General features: G+C 39.0%; 1 protein-coding gene across 3 annotated transcripts in view; it reads right to left on the reverse strand.

The window, feature by feature from the left end:
* The window catches only part of rev1 (REV1 DNA directed polymerase), a 125,487-nt gene that overhangs the window by 91,928 nt on the left and 18,260 nt on the right, over positions 1–15,299 (reverse strand). For all 3 annotated transcript variants that reach the window (XM_043691688.2, XM_043691686.2, XM_043691687.2), the window contains exons 5-7: positions 7,675–7,821; positions 4,725–5,431; positions 180–287 (exon numbers count right to left, since the gene is read on the reverse strand). In XM_043691688.2, coding sequence (XP_043547623.2) covers positions 180–287; positions 4,725–5,431; positions 7,675–7,821 — 962 coding nt within the window. The remainder of the gene's footprint in view (positions 1–179; positions 288–4,724; positions 5,432–7,674; positions 7,822–15,299) is intronic.

A 15,299-nucleotide genomic window follows, 5' to 3' on the forward strand; every position in this document is an offset into this window, starting at 1 on the left:
TACAGCAATAAATCAATACAGTATTTAACAAAGTTCAGTTTCCGAAATCTCCAAAACAGCAAATAATGTGCTTCAAAATTCCACACCAGCCTTAACGAGAGTATGGTCCCATACAGAGTACACAGCTCACACAGCAATTCAACAATTCAACCACTTCTAATAGTTCAATGTATACAAACCTTTCAAGTCTGGACGATCACGAATGCCCACTGATACAAAGAAGCAGTCCATATCAACATGCATTATACAATTCTGTTTTCTTGATGGATTTATAGTATTTGCAGTGCCTGAAAGAAAAGAAAATTGTGAAAATGGAGTAGGCATTTGTTTACTAAAAGGTTCCCAAATCTTTCAACATGATGGTTAAGTAAGTGGCCATTGACCGCATGGAGCCCATCCCCACAAAACTGGTAAAATCTAAAAAAGTGCTTGCAGCACCCACACATGAAAATGGTATTTTCAAACAATTAACTCATGCAATATGTGACTCTGGATGTGGAGGATGGTTTTGAAGAAACTTAGCAGATTGCTGCAGTGAATCTTGTAGATCAGGTTTGACCAACTTCTTTCTATTCAGGAGTGGGGAGCAGGGAGGAATAGGATAAGGTTCACATTTCAATTTCTGTCTCACTTCGGGGATGGTGAGAAAATTTCAGAAAGATACATCTGGCACAACAGTAAATACGAATTTCATTTTTAAAATAAAAATTGATCATTTAAATGAGCAACCTGTAAGTAATCTAATCTAAAACTTCTAAGTAACAGACTTAACATAATCAAAAAGACAAAAGTAAGAGTTTAAGAATTAGTCCCCAAGTCCTAAGCATCAAGGAACAGGAGGAAACTAAGGCTAAGGAGTTAGTAGCGTACACACCGAGCTGACCGAGGCAGAATTCATAGTTTGGGAGGGGAGCACAAGGAAGTGATCATAAGCAAGCTGCCTCGCACCTGAGACTGACTTTACGTTTGTAGTGTGCATGTAATGTAAGGGGGTGGTGAGTAATGGGAGATGTGTGATGGTGATGGTGGTGAAGTGGGAAGGTGTTGGAAGGAGGAAAGGAAGCGGGCAGGGAGAAAGGGTAGTTTTGTTTTGGATCTTTCTCACTTCTTATCCCATGCCCACACCCTCACATGCTGCATCATCTTCCGTTGCACACGCATGATTGCCATTTCCCATCCCATTTACACAAGCCTGTTCCAATCCCATCCCAAATATCTGCATCTGTCATAGTATCAAAACAAAATTGAGTCACAATTGAATCCTTGTTTCCATTATCTCCTCCAGTCTTAAAATCCTCTTGCCCATCCTCACTTTTTAATGCTCCACCAGTGGCTGACATTTCTAAAACTACTTGGGATTCAAGCTCTGAAACCCTCCCCTACATCTCTTGGCTTCTATACTTTGCCTTTTCCTTTATGACACTCCTTATTAATGACACAATTAACAGAATGTTTAGTCACCTGTCCTTATTTCCTATAAGACCATAAGACAGAGGAGCAGAAATTAGGCCATTTAGCCCATCGAGCCTGCTCCATCATTCAATCATGGCTTGATAAGTTTCTCAATCCCATTTTCCTATTTTCTGCTCATAACCCTTGGCCACTTGGTACTCAAGAACCTATCTATCTCAGTCTTAAATATAGTCAATGATCTGCCTGTCACAGCCTTCTGTGGCAACGAATTCCACAGATTCACCACTCTCTAGCTGCAGAAGTTCCTCCTTATCTTTGTTCTAAAAGATCTTACCTTTGCTTTAAGGCTGTGCCCTTGGGTCCTAGTCTCTCCTACCGATAGAAACATCTTGCCAACATCTATTCTATCCAGGCTATTCAGTATTCCGTATGTTTCAATTAAATCCACCGCCCCCCCCCCTCCCCCAACCAAACCTTCCTTCTAAACTCCAGAGTATAAACCCAGACAATCCTCATATGTTAAGCTTTTCATTCCTGGGACCATTCCAGTGAACCTCCTCTGAACATGCTCCATGACCAGTACATCCTTCCCAAGATATGGGACCCAACACTGCACACAATTGTCCAAAATGTGGTCTGGCCAAAGCCTTATAGAGCCTCAGAAGTACACCTCTGTTTTATATTCAAGTCCTCTCAAAATAAATGCCATCATTGCATTTGCCTTCCTAACTAATGACTCAACCTACAAGTTTACCTTGAGAGTTCTAGCCCAGGATTCTCACATGTCTCTCTACACTTCAGAATTATGAACTTCCTTCCGATTTAGAAAATAGTTCATGCTCTAGTCTTCTTATCAAAGTGCATGAATATACACCTTCCCTTGTTGTACTCCATCTGCCACTTCGCCTAATCTGTCCAAATTCTTCTGCAGCCTCCCCACTTCCTCAATGCTACTTATCCCTCAACCTATCTTTGTATTGTCTGCAAACGTAGGCAGAACACACTCAGTTCTTTCATTTAGATCGTTCAAGTAAAAAGTTGCGGTCTTGTCACTTGTCACCAGCTGCCATCCTGAGAAGGATCCTTTTATCCCCACTCTGCTTTCTGCCAGACAGCCAAGCTTTTGTCCATGCTAGCACCTTGCCTCTAACACCATGAGCCTTTATCTTACTCAGTAACCTCCTGTGCGGCACCTTGTCAAAGGCCTTCTCGACGTCCAGGTAGATAACATGCATTGGTTCTCCTTGGTCTAACCTGTTTGTTTCTTCCTCAAAGAATACTAGAAGAGCCCCTTATGCAGCTCAGTGTCATTTATCATTTAATAATGCATGTGACTTTTCATCGCATCAAATGGGATAGGGTGGGATCCTTAAAAAATCTAGTTGGGTAAGCTGCAACCAATAAGGGAAGAGTTACAAATAAATTTACCTAAATGTGAAGTCAGTGCTCTTTCAAATCCAACAACCATCACTGTTCCAAATAACAAGTCTTCTTCCTCCCACCTTCAATGACCAATCATACTCCTACTGAAATACTGATCAACCTCTTCCCTCAAGCATCTACCAATTACCCTACACAGTTATCTTCCTTTCTTCACTTAAGTTATGATTCCAGCTGATGGCAATACTGGATAAGTCAAATCCCAGCTTGAAATGTAACCTGGCAGGGCCCAAATTTGATTTTTACAGTTGGCTAGTCAATGAAAATATTCACACAAGAGTGACACTGTTCTCTTAAAACAAGAACATAAGTTTATCAAACAAAGGAGAAAACAATACAAATGTATATTATAATAAAGTCAACATGAAAAATCTTAACACAAAGTAAAAACAGCAATATCCTTTGTAGATATGCAATTCCAGTGAAATGTCACTTCTATCTTAATTAATTTTGTTTACTTATTTAACTCTTACCAGCTTTTCTTCTTGGACTGCTGACAGTTTGAAGACATCTTTCCAGTTCTGATAACTTGAACTTGTTTCAGATTATTTTTTAGTTTAATAGCTGAGACTTTTACAAACTCTCAACCTGGAGATTCTACGAATCTAACAAACTGCTCTGCAGTTCAGATAAAATTGCTCTCCTGAAACAAAAAGCCTTATTTTTCAGCTAGAATGAAACTGAAACCAGGTTCCTCTGAACTGAACTCAAACTAAGAGTGGCTCTTGATCATTTGTTTTCCAGAACGTCTTGGGGGAGGTGGTGGAGGAGTTATACTGTCACTGAACTAATAATGCAGACACAGGCTAATACACTGGGGACATAGGCTGGAATACTACTATGCAGATGGTGAATTCAACTAATAAATCTGGAACTAAAAGCTTGTCTAACACTGACCATGCAACCCTGTCAATTATTGTAAAACCCATCTAGCTCTCTTTAGGAAAAGAAATCCGCTGTTTTTATCTGGTCTGGCCTCTCTGTGACACTAGGCATACTGCAAAGTGACTGACTCTTAACTGCATTCCGAAATGGTTTAACAGGCCACTGAGTTCAAGGGACTCAATTAAAAATGGGCAACAAATTGCCAGCAACATCCACATCTCATCAAAGAATTAAAGAAAGTATAAAGATTTCATTAACTAACAACACAGGTATCTGTCTAGGTATTTACTATGTCATACGCTTTCTTGGAAATTATGTATTTAGGTTGTTGTTCCAAATGACTTTCGCATCTCAAAAACAGTTACTTCCATTAAGTCAAAATCCATCTGCCTAAATTTTAAAAATCAAAATTCCAATGCACGATACACTTTATCACAATTACCCAAGGATCACTGGTAACATGCACCACCCCAAACTTCAGTGATACTTTGAGTCTCTTAATCTTACAGGGTTTGTGCCTCATGAAAACGATGCCTAATAACAAAAGTGCCTTCAGCCTCACCATTCTGGCGCAGGTAGCAGAGTCTTTACCTCGGTATGCCCACAAATGGACATGTCAGAATTTCCAAACTTAAGATTTAAGTGGGACCTGCCAGGATGAATATGTCCCAAAATATTATGAACAAAAACGTCATTACAAGCTCATATCTTATTCAAAAGAACTTTCCTATTGAATTTGCAAAATGGATAAAGACTTTATAAAACCTTCCACCAAAGCAACAACTACACTCGTTAAAAAGTGAAATTAAACCATACAAGGGACAATGGTTTATAAGTAAAACTCTGATACATTCTCTTTGAACATAAAGTTAATAAACTTATCTTATTAACTGTCAATACTGTTTAAAATGAGTGCAATCTCTAATGTGATTGTACACTAGAGTTAGATAAAAAACATAATGTGAAACAAGTTAATACAATCTTACCAGAATGGTTAGTTTCAATGGGATTTCTTTCAAACTTGCCCATGTTAATCCTTTTTAGTTTCTCTCTGCCTGGGTAAATTCCATTACTTTGTCTCTGAAGTCTGTTTACATATTCTGCAAACTCACTTTTCCACGTTGAGATGTGATGCAGTCTTGAATGGGCATAAAACTCAGATATAAAACTCGGGTCTGCCGGTTTTGAAGACCAATGGGAAGATACCTTGATGGGTAAAGGCTCTGAACTGCTTTTCATTTTTGGAATTCCTTGAACAGTAGAATGGTTAGCCCCATTTACTTTAAAGCACTCATTTAATGAAGATGCTGTAGCAGTCCTAATATGATCAGGCAGCAAAGCGTTGCCTTCTGCAAACTGCTTTTCACAGTTCCTGAAATGCATTTCACAGTCATCATTTTCTTCTTCCAGCCTTTCAGGAATTTCAATTTCCTTTTCCCACGAACTTTCACAGCAATGTTTTAAGTAATCCTGCTTTTTTAAGGCACTATAAGAATTGGGTTCATTCCTTTTATGAAGTGAAAAATGGTCTCTATAACTATGAACGCCATTATGATTTATATTAGGAAAAACATGCTCCAAGTCTGTTAGCTCAAAGTCTTCACTTTTTTTGTCACATCCATTCATTCCATTGTTGGTCTGGTTTGAGTTCTCCTTGTATTTGGCATTCTCTTGGTTGTGAGAGATACTCTTTCTAGAAGTGAGCATCAGAAATCATAAATTTTATTCTTTGATATGCACAATAATGCACTGTATCAACACAAATATCGCCACATATTAGGCGCATGTGATAGACCAAGGCTGCATAACAAGAAACAAAAACAGATAACACTGCAAGTATATAATAGTTCCTACTTAGGTTAAAAGGAAATAAACTTAAAGAGTGGCTTTTGAACTATAAATTCATAGTGTCCCATGGGAAGAATGGCACAGAAGTTGAAACAGATATTGAGAATATTGGGAAATGAGTAGCAGAGCAGGGTATCAGTTTCCCAAAATTACAAAAGCATTAACAATGGGATGCGGGGTGGAAAACAGGAAGCAGAGAACATAGGATTCTGCAGGCCATACGCAAGATTTGGTCCTGTGAGGCTTCTACACAAATGGCTTTCACTCCTATTTTCCACTAGCTCAAAATCTATTAACCTATAGCTAAACTACTTTTTCCTCAACCAGCAGTTCTCTCTACTGTTCAGTTCACCAAAATTTCCACTGTTGTAGATAAATTGTGTATATGACTCTTGGTCACAACCATCTTCAACTAAGAAAAAAGCCTGCATCTCCAAATTGAGTTACTTAACATTCTCTGATTATACTAATGAGATCAATAGATTTTAATATTGGAAATGCCAAATAGACCTTGACTGGAAGGGATAGAAAGAAGAGAGTAAATAAACAGGTAAGATTAGAGGTTACAAAAGTAATGAAAAGACAAAACTAAAGGCTCAGTATTTGAATGCACATAGCATTAAGAACAAAACAGATGACCTGAAAGTACAAATACAAATAAATAAGTACAATCCGTTAGCTATTGTGGAGACATGGCTGTAGGGTGACATGGATTGGGACCAGAATACTGAAAGGATATTTAGAAAGGATAGGAAGCAGGAAAGGTTAGAAGGTGATTTTGTAAATTAATGGTAGTGCTACCAGAGAGATGGATGACCTAAATTTAAGAAACCAGGAAGTACAGCAGTTCAGGTTGAAACGTGAAATGATAAAAGGTAACAAGTCACTTGTGGCAGTGGCAAACAGGGGCCCGAAAAGTTGCCACACGGTGGGATGGAGTATAATGTAAGAGATAATCGGAGCTTGTCAAAAAGGTACACAATCAATCATGGGGGATTTTAATCTGTATGTTCACTGGAAAATCAGGTGGGCAAAAGTAGTCTAGTAGAAAAGCTTATAGAAAGTTTTCGAGATAGATTCTTGGAACAGCATGTACTGGAGCCAACCAGACAACAATCTAATCGAGAATACAGCCCATTCCATCACACATATCAGCCTTTCATCCACGGATTCCATCTAAACCTCCCACTGCCTCAGGAAAGCAACCAACATAATGACCCCTCATACCCTAGTTATACTCTCTTCTGTCCAGCAAGTTTGTATATACACACGAACAGATTCAATAACTTCTTCCCTGCTGTTATCAGACTTCTGAATGGACCTCTCAAATTTTGAATTTAATGTTAACCTTGCTCTCTATGAACCTTCTCTGCAGCCGTGACATTATATTCTTCGTCCTGTTCTATTACCCAATGCGCTTTGTAGGTATAAACTTTTCACTGTACCTTGATACATGTTACAATAATAAATCAAATCAAACCTAGTATTGAGGACCAATAGGATTATTTAATGACCTCCAGGTCACAGCAATTATGACTGAATTCTACACACAGTTTGAGGAAGGAGAGTGGGACCAAGACCAAGATTTTAAACTTAAGTAAGAGTAACTAATGTTGGCTAAAGTGAAATGGCAATTTAGATGAAGAAATTTTTAAATTAAGATAGCATAGTGACATTAAAGGGAACATCTCAGAATACACAGAATGGATACATTTCAATGAGAATGAAAAATTCCAAGGGGAGAACCCATCAGCAATTGCCAAAAAGGTTCAAGATTGCATCAAACTCAAAGGATGTATATAAGTGGGCAAACATGGATGACAGGTCAGATGACTGGATACAATTAAAAGAATAAATAACAAATAAAATATTAAGAGGGGAAAAATTACAACACAAGAGAATGCTTGCTAGAAATCTAAAAACAAATAGTAAGAGGTTCTACAAACATTTAAAAAGGAAAAGAGTTAACGTGAATGTTGTTGCTGTAGAAAGCAAGTCTGGAGATGAATAACTAAAAATAAGGAAATAGCAAGTGAAGAGAAGAACATTAAATCAGAATTTAAATACTGATGTCGCTGAATTACTTACATGTTTCTATTCAGTTTATAAATATTGCTCGGGCCTGGCATAGATTCTTCAGGCTTGCTCACAGTGAAGTTCAATCCTTTTTGAACACTTGACTGCTTGGTATAGAGCTGATAGGGAATGTAGGATAAGAGATATCCAGCTTTTATACTGCAATCCAAACAAAAGGATCAAACTGAGTTAACATGTTATCTCCAACAACACAGCTCTGCAAACAACAGAAAACTGTAAATTTCTGGGTTTTATTTAATTGGAAACCTAATAGATAGAGCAGGAACATTTTCAAAAAAGATCATTTACCTAAATAAAATTGGTCTGATTAAGAACTGTACAATATGAGTGTAAAGAGAAAAGCTACAGACAAATGGATTATAAAATACCTGCAACTTTGATGTTTAAATCCTGAATGGTTAAATTCATCTTACATCTGATTTCATTGCAGCAGAAGAGAATCATATTTGTTCGAAATGCTATTTTTTTCACAATGTGGAAGTAAATGCATGTTCACAAATGCAACAGATTAAGAGTATTGAATATTATCAACTCAACTTGTAGTGTATAAAAGTTCATAACATTAATTGTCTACCACACAGACTCAATTTTCTTTTTCTTTATTCTTTCACAAGATGCAGGCATGGCTGGCATGACCATCATTTCTTGCCCATTCCTAACTGTTCTTGAACTTAGTTATTTATTTGATATTTCAGAGGGCAGTTAAGAGTGACTTGACTGGGCTTGGAGATACATTAGGTCGGACCACGTAAGAATGACAACCTTCCTTCCTTAAAGAATATTAGTAAACCAGATTTTTATTTTTAACTGATTTTTCACTATTACTGATTGTAATGCTTTTAAATCCAGATGGAATTTAAACTCAATAAATTTAGAATCAATCACTCCTCTGTGGGGTTTGAGTTCATGTCTCCATAGCATTACCATAGGCCGCTGGAAAGTCAGTCAATAAAACGTGGAGCTGAAAAAAACACAGCGAATCAAGCAGCATCAGAAGAGCAGGAGAGTCTATGTTGACTCTCCTGCTCTTCTGATGCTGCTTGACCTGCTGTGCTTTTTCCCCTCCACATTTTATTGACTCTGACTTTCCAGCATCTACAGTCCTCACTATCTCCAAGTTCAGGGATATTACCACCATCTTACTCTTGAACTTCAAATTTGTGACTGGTGGGATAGGAAATAGTCTAGCGCAAAAAAAAGGGAAAAAAAATTTACTGGCATAACCATCTCTCTCACTTAGAAATCTGAGAAATTTTATTTTTCAGTTTAAGATCATACCTTTCAGCACCAACGAAATGTAAAGATGAGGACAAATTCAAAAGCTATTACACATATATTTTTGAAAGCACTGTACAATGTGACAATTTGGAAATACTTAAACTTGTGATCCAGATGCTAATAGCTTGATATGAGTCATATCTAAGTGTGTTCCTAAGGCAACTGGCTGCAGTAATGTCAACCACTGCTCCATTTTACTAGATCACAGTGCATCCAAATGAGGAATTAGTCACTGTTATAGATCTTATGATCCTTTGGATGAAGAAGCTGGTGGGATGGAAAAAGATGACCAGGAGGACCCTAGTGGCACTGTGGGAGAGAAGACAAGAGGTGAGGGCAGAAGTGCAGTAAAGGGTCAGACATGGCTAAGGGCTCTATCAACCATGGTCACAGGAAATCCTTGGTTGAGGAAAAAGGTGGACATTTCTGAGGTCTTTCCCTGCAAAGGGTGGCATAATCAGAATAGATGCATCGGAGCCAGAGAAACTGGGAGAATGGAATGGAGTCTGTCCAAGAAGCAGCATGAGTGAATGTGTTACCCTTGTAACTGTGGAAGACAGTGGGTTTGTAGTGGATATCGGTGGCCAATCTATTGCCAGATATGGAAACAGAGATGTCAAGGGAAAGGAGGAGTGAGGGATAGACAAGGTGAGAGCATGCTGGAAATTAGAAGCAAACTTGATAAATGTATCCAATTTTGAATAAGAGAGGAAAACAGCACTGATGAGCTCGTCAGTGCACCAGAGAAACAGTTGTGGGGAGGGACCTGAGTACAATGGAAAGAGGAATGTTCCACATACCTCAGCATAACTGGAGCCCATGGCTACACCTTTGATCTGAAAAATGTGAAAGGAGTTAAAGGAGAAGCTGCCCAAAGTGAAGTCTGAGGGACTGAGGAGTGGCAGATGGTGTTTAATTTAGATAAATGCAAGGTACTGCATTTTGGAAAACCAAATCAGAGCGTGGCTTATACACTTAAATGGTAATGTCCTGGGCAGTGTTGCTGAGCAAAGACTCCTTGGAGTGCAGGTTCATAGTTCTTTGAAATAGAGTCACGGGTAGATAAGATAGTGAAGGCGGCATTTGGTATGCTTTCTGTTATTGGTCAGAGCATTGAATGTAGGAGTTGGGAGATCGTATTGCGGCTGTACAGGACATTGGTTAGGCCACTTTTGGAATATTGTGTGCAATTCGGGTCTCCTTCCTATCGTAAGGTTGTTGTGAAAAAAGATGTACAAGGATGTTGCCAGAGTTGGAAGATTTGAGCTATTGGGACAGGCTAAATAGGCTGGGGCTGTTTGCCCTGAAGTATCAGAGGTTGAGAGGTGACGTTATAGAAGTTTATAAAATCATAAGGGACTTGGACAGGACAAAGACAAGGTCCTTTCCCTGGGTTGGGGGAATCCAGAACTATAGGGTATAGGTTTAGAGTGAGGGTGCCAGATAAAAAAAAGGGACCTAAGGGGCAACTTTTTCCACACAGAGGGTGGTGTGTGTATGGAATGAGGAAGTGGTGGAAGCTGGTACAATGACAGATTTAAAAGGCATCTGGATGGGTATATTAATAGGAAGGGTTTAGAGGGATGTGGGCCAAATGCTGGCAAATGGGACTAGATTAGGTTAGGATATCTGGTCAGCATGGACGAGTTGGACTGAAGGGTCTGTTTCCGTCCTGTACATCTCTATGACTCAAAGACAAGATCGGTCAGGCGGGGAAGGTGGTGGTTAATGGGGACGGTTCAGGCCTTCATTTCAGAAAGTGAAATAATCCCCCTGATGGGGGATGGATGTGTAAAGAGACTGCACATCCATAGATGAAGAGGAGGTGGCTGGATCTAAGAGCACAGAGTGCAGTCAGGTCAAAGGGAGACAGGTTTGAATGAGTGAGAGAGACAGAGAAATTAAGGTGACCAATGTCACATCGACAACTTTCAATTAACAGGTTGAGGGTAGGTGAAAGGCCAGAGGAAGGGGTCCAGGAAGGAGAATACTGCAGGCAGGTGAAGGGATCTGTGGGACGGGGTAACAACTCTTATCTAAAGCAATAGGCATGGAGGCGAAGGTGCCAGAAGAAGAGTTTGTTTTGTTCTAGACCATCATTTCTAAACAATTTTCTCCAACTGAGGTTAAACCACTGGTTTATATTGCTGGGCTTATCTTATCTCCTTTTTGAACAAAGATATTTCACTTACAATTCTTAAATCCCCTGGCAGCAGTCTTGTATTTAAAAAGGGTTGGACAATTAATGACTCCCAAATCCCTCTGTTCTGTAGCTTTCTGCAGTCTTCCGCCATTTAAATAATATTCAGCTTCATTCCCATTTCTGAACGTTCTCATTTCTGACCTTATGATAGGGAAAAGCCAATCATGAATCAGCTGAAGATGGCTCAGCCTAGGACACCATCCTGACTATTTTGCACTGATGCCCTGAGGCTGAAACAATCCATCTCCAATAACCATAACCATTTTCTTTTGTGTTATGAATGAATGGTCAGATTATCTAAAGTTAATATTAACATGGACCTAGACATTGCTGGCAAGGCTAGAATTAATTGCCCAACTCGGCTGACCCTGAAAAGGTGGTGGTGGTATTTCATTCATGAATTATATATGAATGTGGGGTATGCTTTGTAGCAGTTTGATAAAACAAAGCACAACACAGAGGTGGGGTTAGGGACGTTGGGAAGTGGTCGGAAACAAAGCTATAAAGGGGTTTGCAAACAAGGATGAGAATTCTTCCTTGTTATTAATGACATTGATCTTACATTATGAAGGATCGAGCTGTTACTGAAAAGATAAAAAAGGAATTTGCATCTAACAGCATTTTTTAATCTCTTCAGGACTGCCAATAAATTACTTTACAAGTAGAGTCACTGTTAATATTTGGACAAAGACAGCAGTCAACGTGTGCGTAGCAGGACACAACAACCAACAGTTAGTACGTTTTAGCAATATTGGCCAAAGGAAATCCTTTTGCACTGTTTCAATTTAACATTATAGAGTCTTTCATACCAACCTAAATTGGCAGATAAGGGATCAGTGTACTCTCTCTTCTGAAAGACAACATCTTTGGCAGCATAGCATTCATGTGCCAGTCATTAGAAAGTGCCCTATTAAATGGACCATAATTTGAGTCTGACTCAGAAATAAGTGTTCTCTCACTGAACCAAGGTTAAAGTAATTTTTAAAAACATTCATTTTGTGATAATTAAAACATGCGGCCTGATTTTAACTCTGAGCAAGTGCATAGGTTTCGAGTGAGTTAAAATCTCATTAATTGTGTCAAATGTTAACGTAAGTGACAAGATGGAAAATGGACATCATTGGTGGATTGCTGGATTTAGGCCTACCTGACTTACCACTGACTTTAATGGAGAAAAAAACTTGATAAGGTCCAATCATGAAATTGCACTTGGTCCGGTCAGTTTCCCAGCCGCTAGGTTAGGTTTAAATTGCTGCCCATATTTCACATTTTCCTCAGAAATTCTGCTCAACATAGAGACTAGTAGCTGCAGAATATGCTGAATCATTATTATAAGTCCTTAAGGCGTAGGAGCAGAAGTAGCCATTCAGCCTATCAAGTCTGCTTCATCATTCAATGAGATAATGACTAATCCGGTAATCCTCAATGTCACTCTTCTTCCTTATCCCTATAACCCTAGATTCCCTTACTGATTAAAAATCTGTCTATTTTAGCCTTATTAAGTATACTTAATGACCTAGCCTCCACAGCACTCTGCGGGGTAAAGTGTTTCACGGATTCACTCTAAGAGAATAAATTCCTCTTCATCTTTAATTGAGTAACCCCCTTACTTTGAGAATATGCCTCTGGTCTCTCACACACTCAAGGGTAAACAGCCTCCCATTTACCCTGTCAAGCCCCCTAAGAAACTTAAATGTTTCAATAAGTTCACCTCTCATTTTTCTAAACTTTATTGGGTACAGGCCTAACTTACTCTTTGTAAGAAAGTTCCTTCATACCTAGTGAGTGTTCTCTATACTGCATCCAATACCAATAAATTGTTTCCGGTATTCTAGGAGTGGTCTAACAAGTGCCTTGCATAATTTTAGCAAGATTTCTCTATTTTTATAGATCATTACCATTAAAATAAAGGCCAACATTCAAGTTCTGATTCCTGAAGAAGGGCTTATGCCCGAAACGTCGATTCTCCTGCTACTTGGATGCTGCCTGACCTGCTGCGCTTTTCCAGCAACACATTTTTCAGCCAACATTCAAGTGCCTTCTCTATTATACAATGACCTTGGACCTAGTTTCCCTAGTATGTAGAACATGTCAATAATTTAGGGCATATTGAGATTAAGGGGGATTGGTATTGGATATCTTGAAAAAGTTTGAGAAAACTCAAGTAGTACATTTATTACCTCTGCTGCTATCTCATTTTAGAATTCTAGGATTGAGCCATGGGTTTTGAGGGATTTTAGAGCCATAAGTTTCTTCAATATGTTTTCTCTTTTAATATTAAATGACTTTCGTTCCTGATTCTTTTTAGACCCATTGCTACCATCTGTTTCTCTCTAATTTGTGTCTTCTATTTTGAAGATAGACAGCTCCTCTATTAAACTTGCATTGTCCAGAGTACAAGGAACTTTATTGTAGATCAAGTCATACTGTATATAACTGAATAGGCAATAGAATCAGAAATGTACAGCACGGAAACAAACCCCGTGGTCCAACTCGTCCATGCCAACACAGCCTAAATTAATACAGTGCCATTTGCCAGCATTTGGCTCATATCCCTCTTAAACCCTTCCTATTCATATGTCCATCCACATGCCTTTAAAATATTGTAATTGTACCAGGCTCCACCACTTCCTCTGGCACCTCATTCCATACACGCACTGTCCTCTGCATAATAAAGTTGCCCATTAGGTCCCTTCTAAACCTTTCTCCTCTCACTTTAAACCTAGCCCTCTAGTTTTGGACTCCCCTATCTCAGGGAAAAGACCTTATCGATTTTCCCTCTCCATGCCCCTCATGATTTTATAAACCTCTATTAAGGTCACTCCTCAGCCTCCAATGCTTCAGGGAAAATAGCCCAGTCTATTAGGCCTCTCCCTGTAGCTCAAATCTTCCAACCGTAGCAACATTTTTGTAATTTTTTCTGAACCCTTTCAAGTTTCACAACATCCTTTCTATAGCAGGAAGACCAGAATTGCACACAATATTCCAAAAGTGGCCTAACCAGCCACGCAACACGACCTCCCAACTCTTATAATCAATGCACTGACTAATAAAGGCAAGCATACCAAACGCCATCTTCACTATTCTACCTATTACAACCCCATTTTCAAGGACTTACGAACTTGCACTCTAAGGTCTCTTTCTTCAGGAATACACCCCAGGACCTTACCATTAAGTGTATAAGTCCTGCCCTGATTTGCCTTTCCAAAATGCAGCACCTCACATTTATTTAAATTAAACTTCATCTGCCACTACTCACCCATTGGCCCACCTGATCGTTGTACTCTCAGGTAACTTTCTTCACTGCCCACTCTTCCACCAATTTTGGTCTCATCTGCAAACGTACCAACTGTGTCACCTATGTTCACATCCAAATCATTCATATAAATGATGAAAAGCAGTGAACCCAGCACCAATCCTTGAGGCATACCACTAGTCACAGGCCTCCAGTCTGAAAAGCAATCCTCCACCATCCTCTGTCTTCTGCCTTCGAGCCATTTCAGTATCCAAATGGCTAGCTCTCCCTGTATTCCATGTGATCTAACCTTGCTAACCAATCTATGTATACATCAAAATATGGGAATAAATCTTCCATTATCCAGCACTAACAAAAAAAAAACTGGAGGGAAACATTTCTGAAGTGCAAACAGTTAGTCTGCTTCTGGCTCACGAGCACACCAAACTACCTTCTAAGCAACAATGAACACACTAAAGATAAGTGACCCCAATTAATGTATTTAAAACTGCTCTTGCAATTGAAAAAACAGCACAAATAAAGCAGGAGCAATCTGGATGGCTGCTTGACGCTGCTCCACCATTTAATAAAATCATTGCCAATTTTTGATTTCAAACATACTTTTGCACTTCATTCCCTCAAGTCCTACCATCTACTGATCTTAATATACTCAACGACTGATCATCCACAGCAATTTTAAGTGGAGTATTCTAAGTATTCAGAACCTATGGAGTAAGAAGTACCTCTAAATGCTCATTCCATTTAACAAGTGTTTTCTTTACAAAGCTCAGAGATTGTAAAAGCTCTAGTTTACAGATTAAAATAGTATAAACAAGAAAATAGTTAAGAAAATTTGCTGTGAAAGATATTTTACTTTCAGTAAGATGGATACAGAACTTC

The sequence above is a fragment of the Chiloscyllium plagiosum genome, unplaced genomic scaffold, assembly GCF_037043375.1.
Source record: "Chiloscyllium plagiosum isolate Xiang-an unplaced genomic scaffold, Cpla_swu_hap1 HiC_scaffold_6, whole genome shotgun sequence".
In the NCBI taxonomy this organism is placed as follows: domain Eukaryota; kingdom Metazoa; phylum Chordata; class Chondrichthyes; order Orectolobiformes; family Hemiscylliidae; genus Chiloscyllium; species Chiloscyllium plagiosum.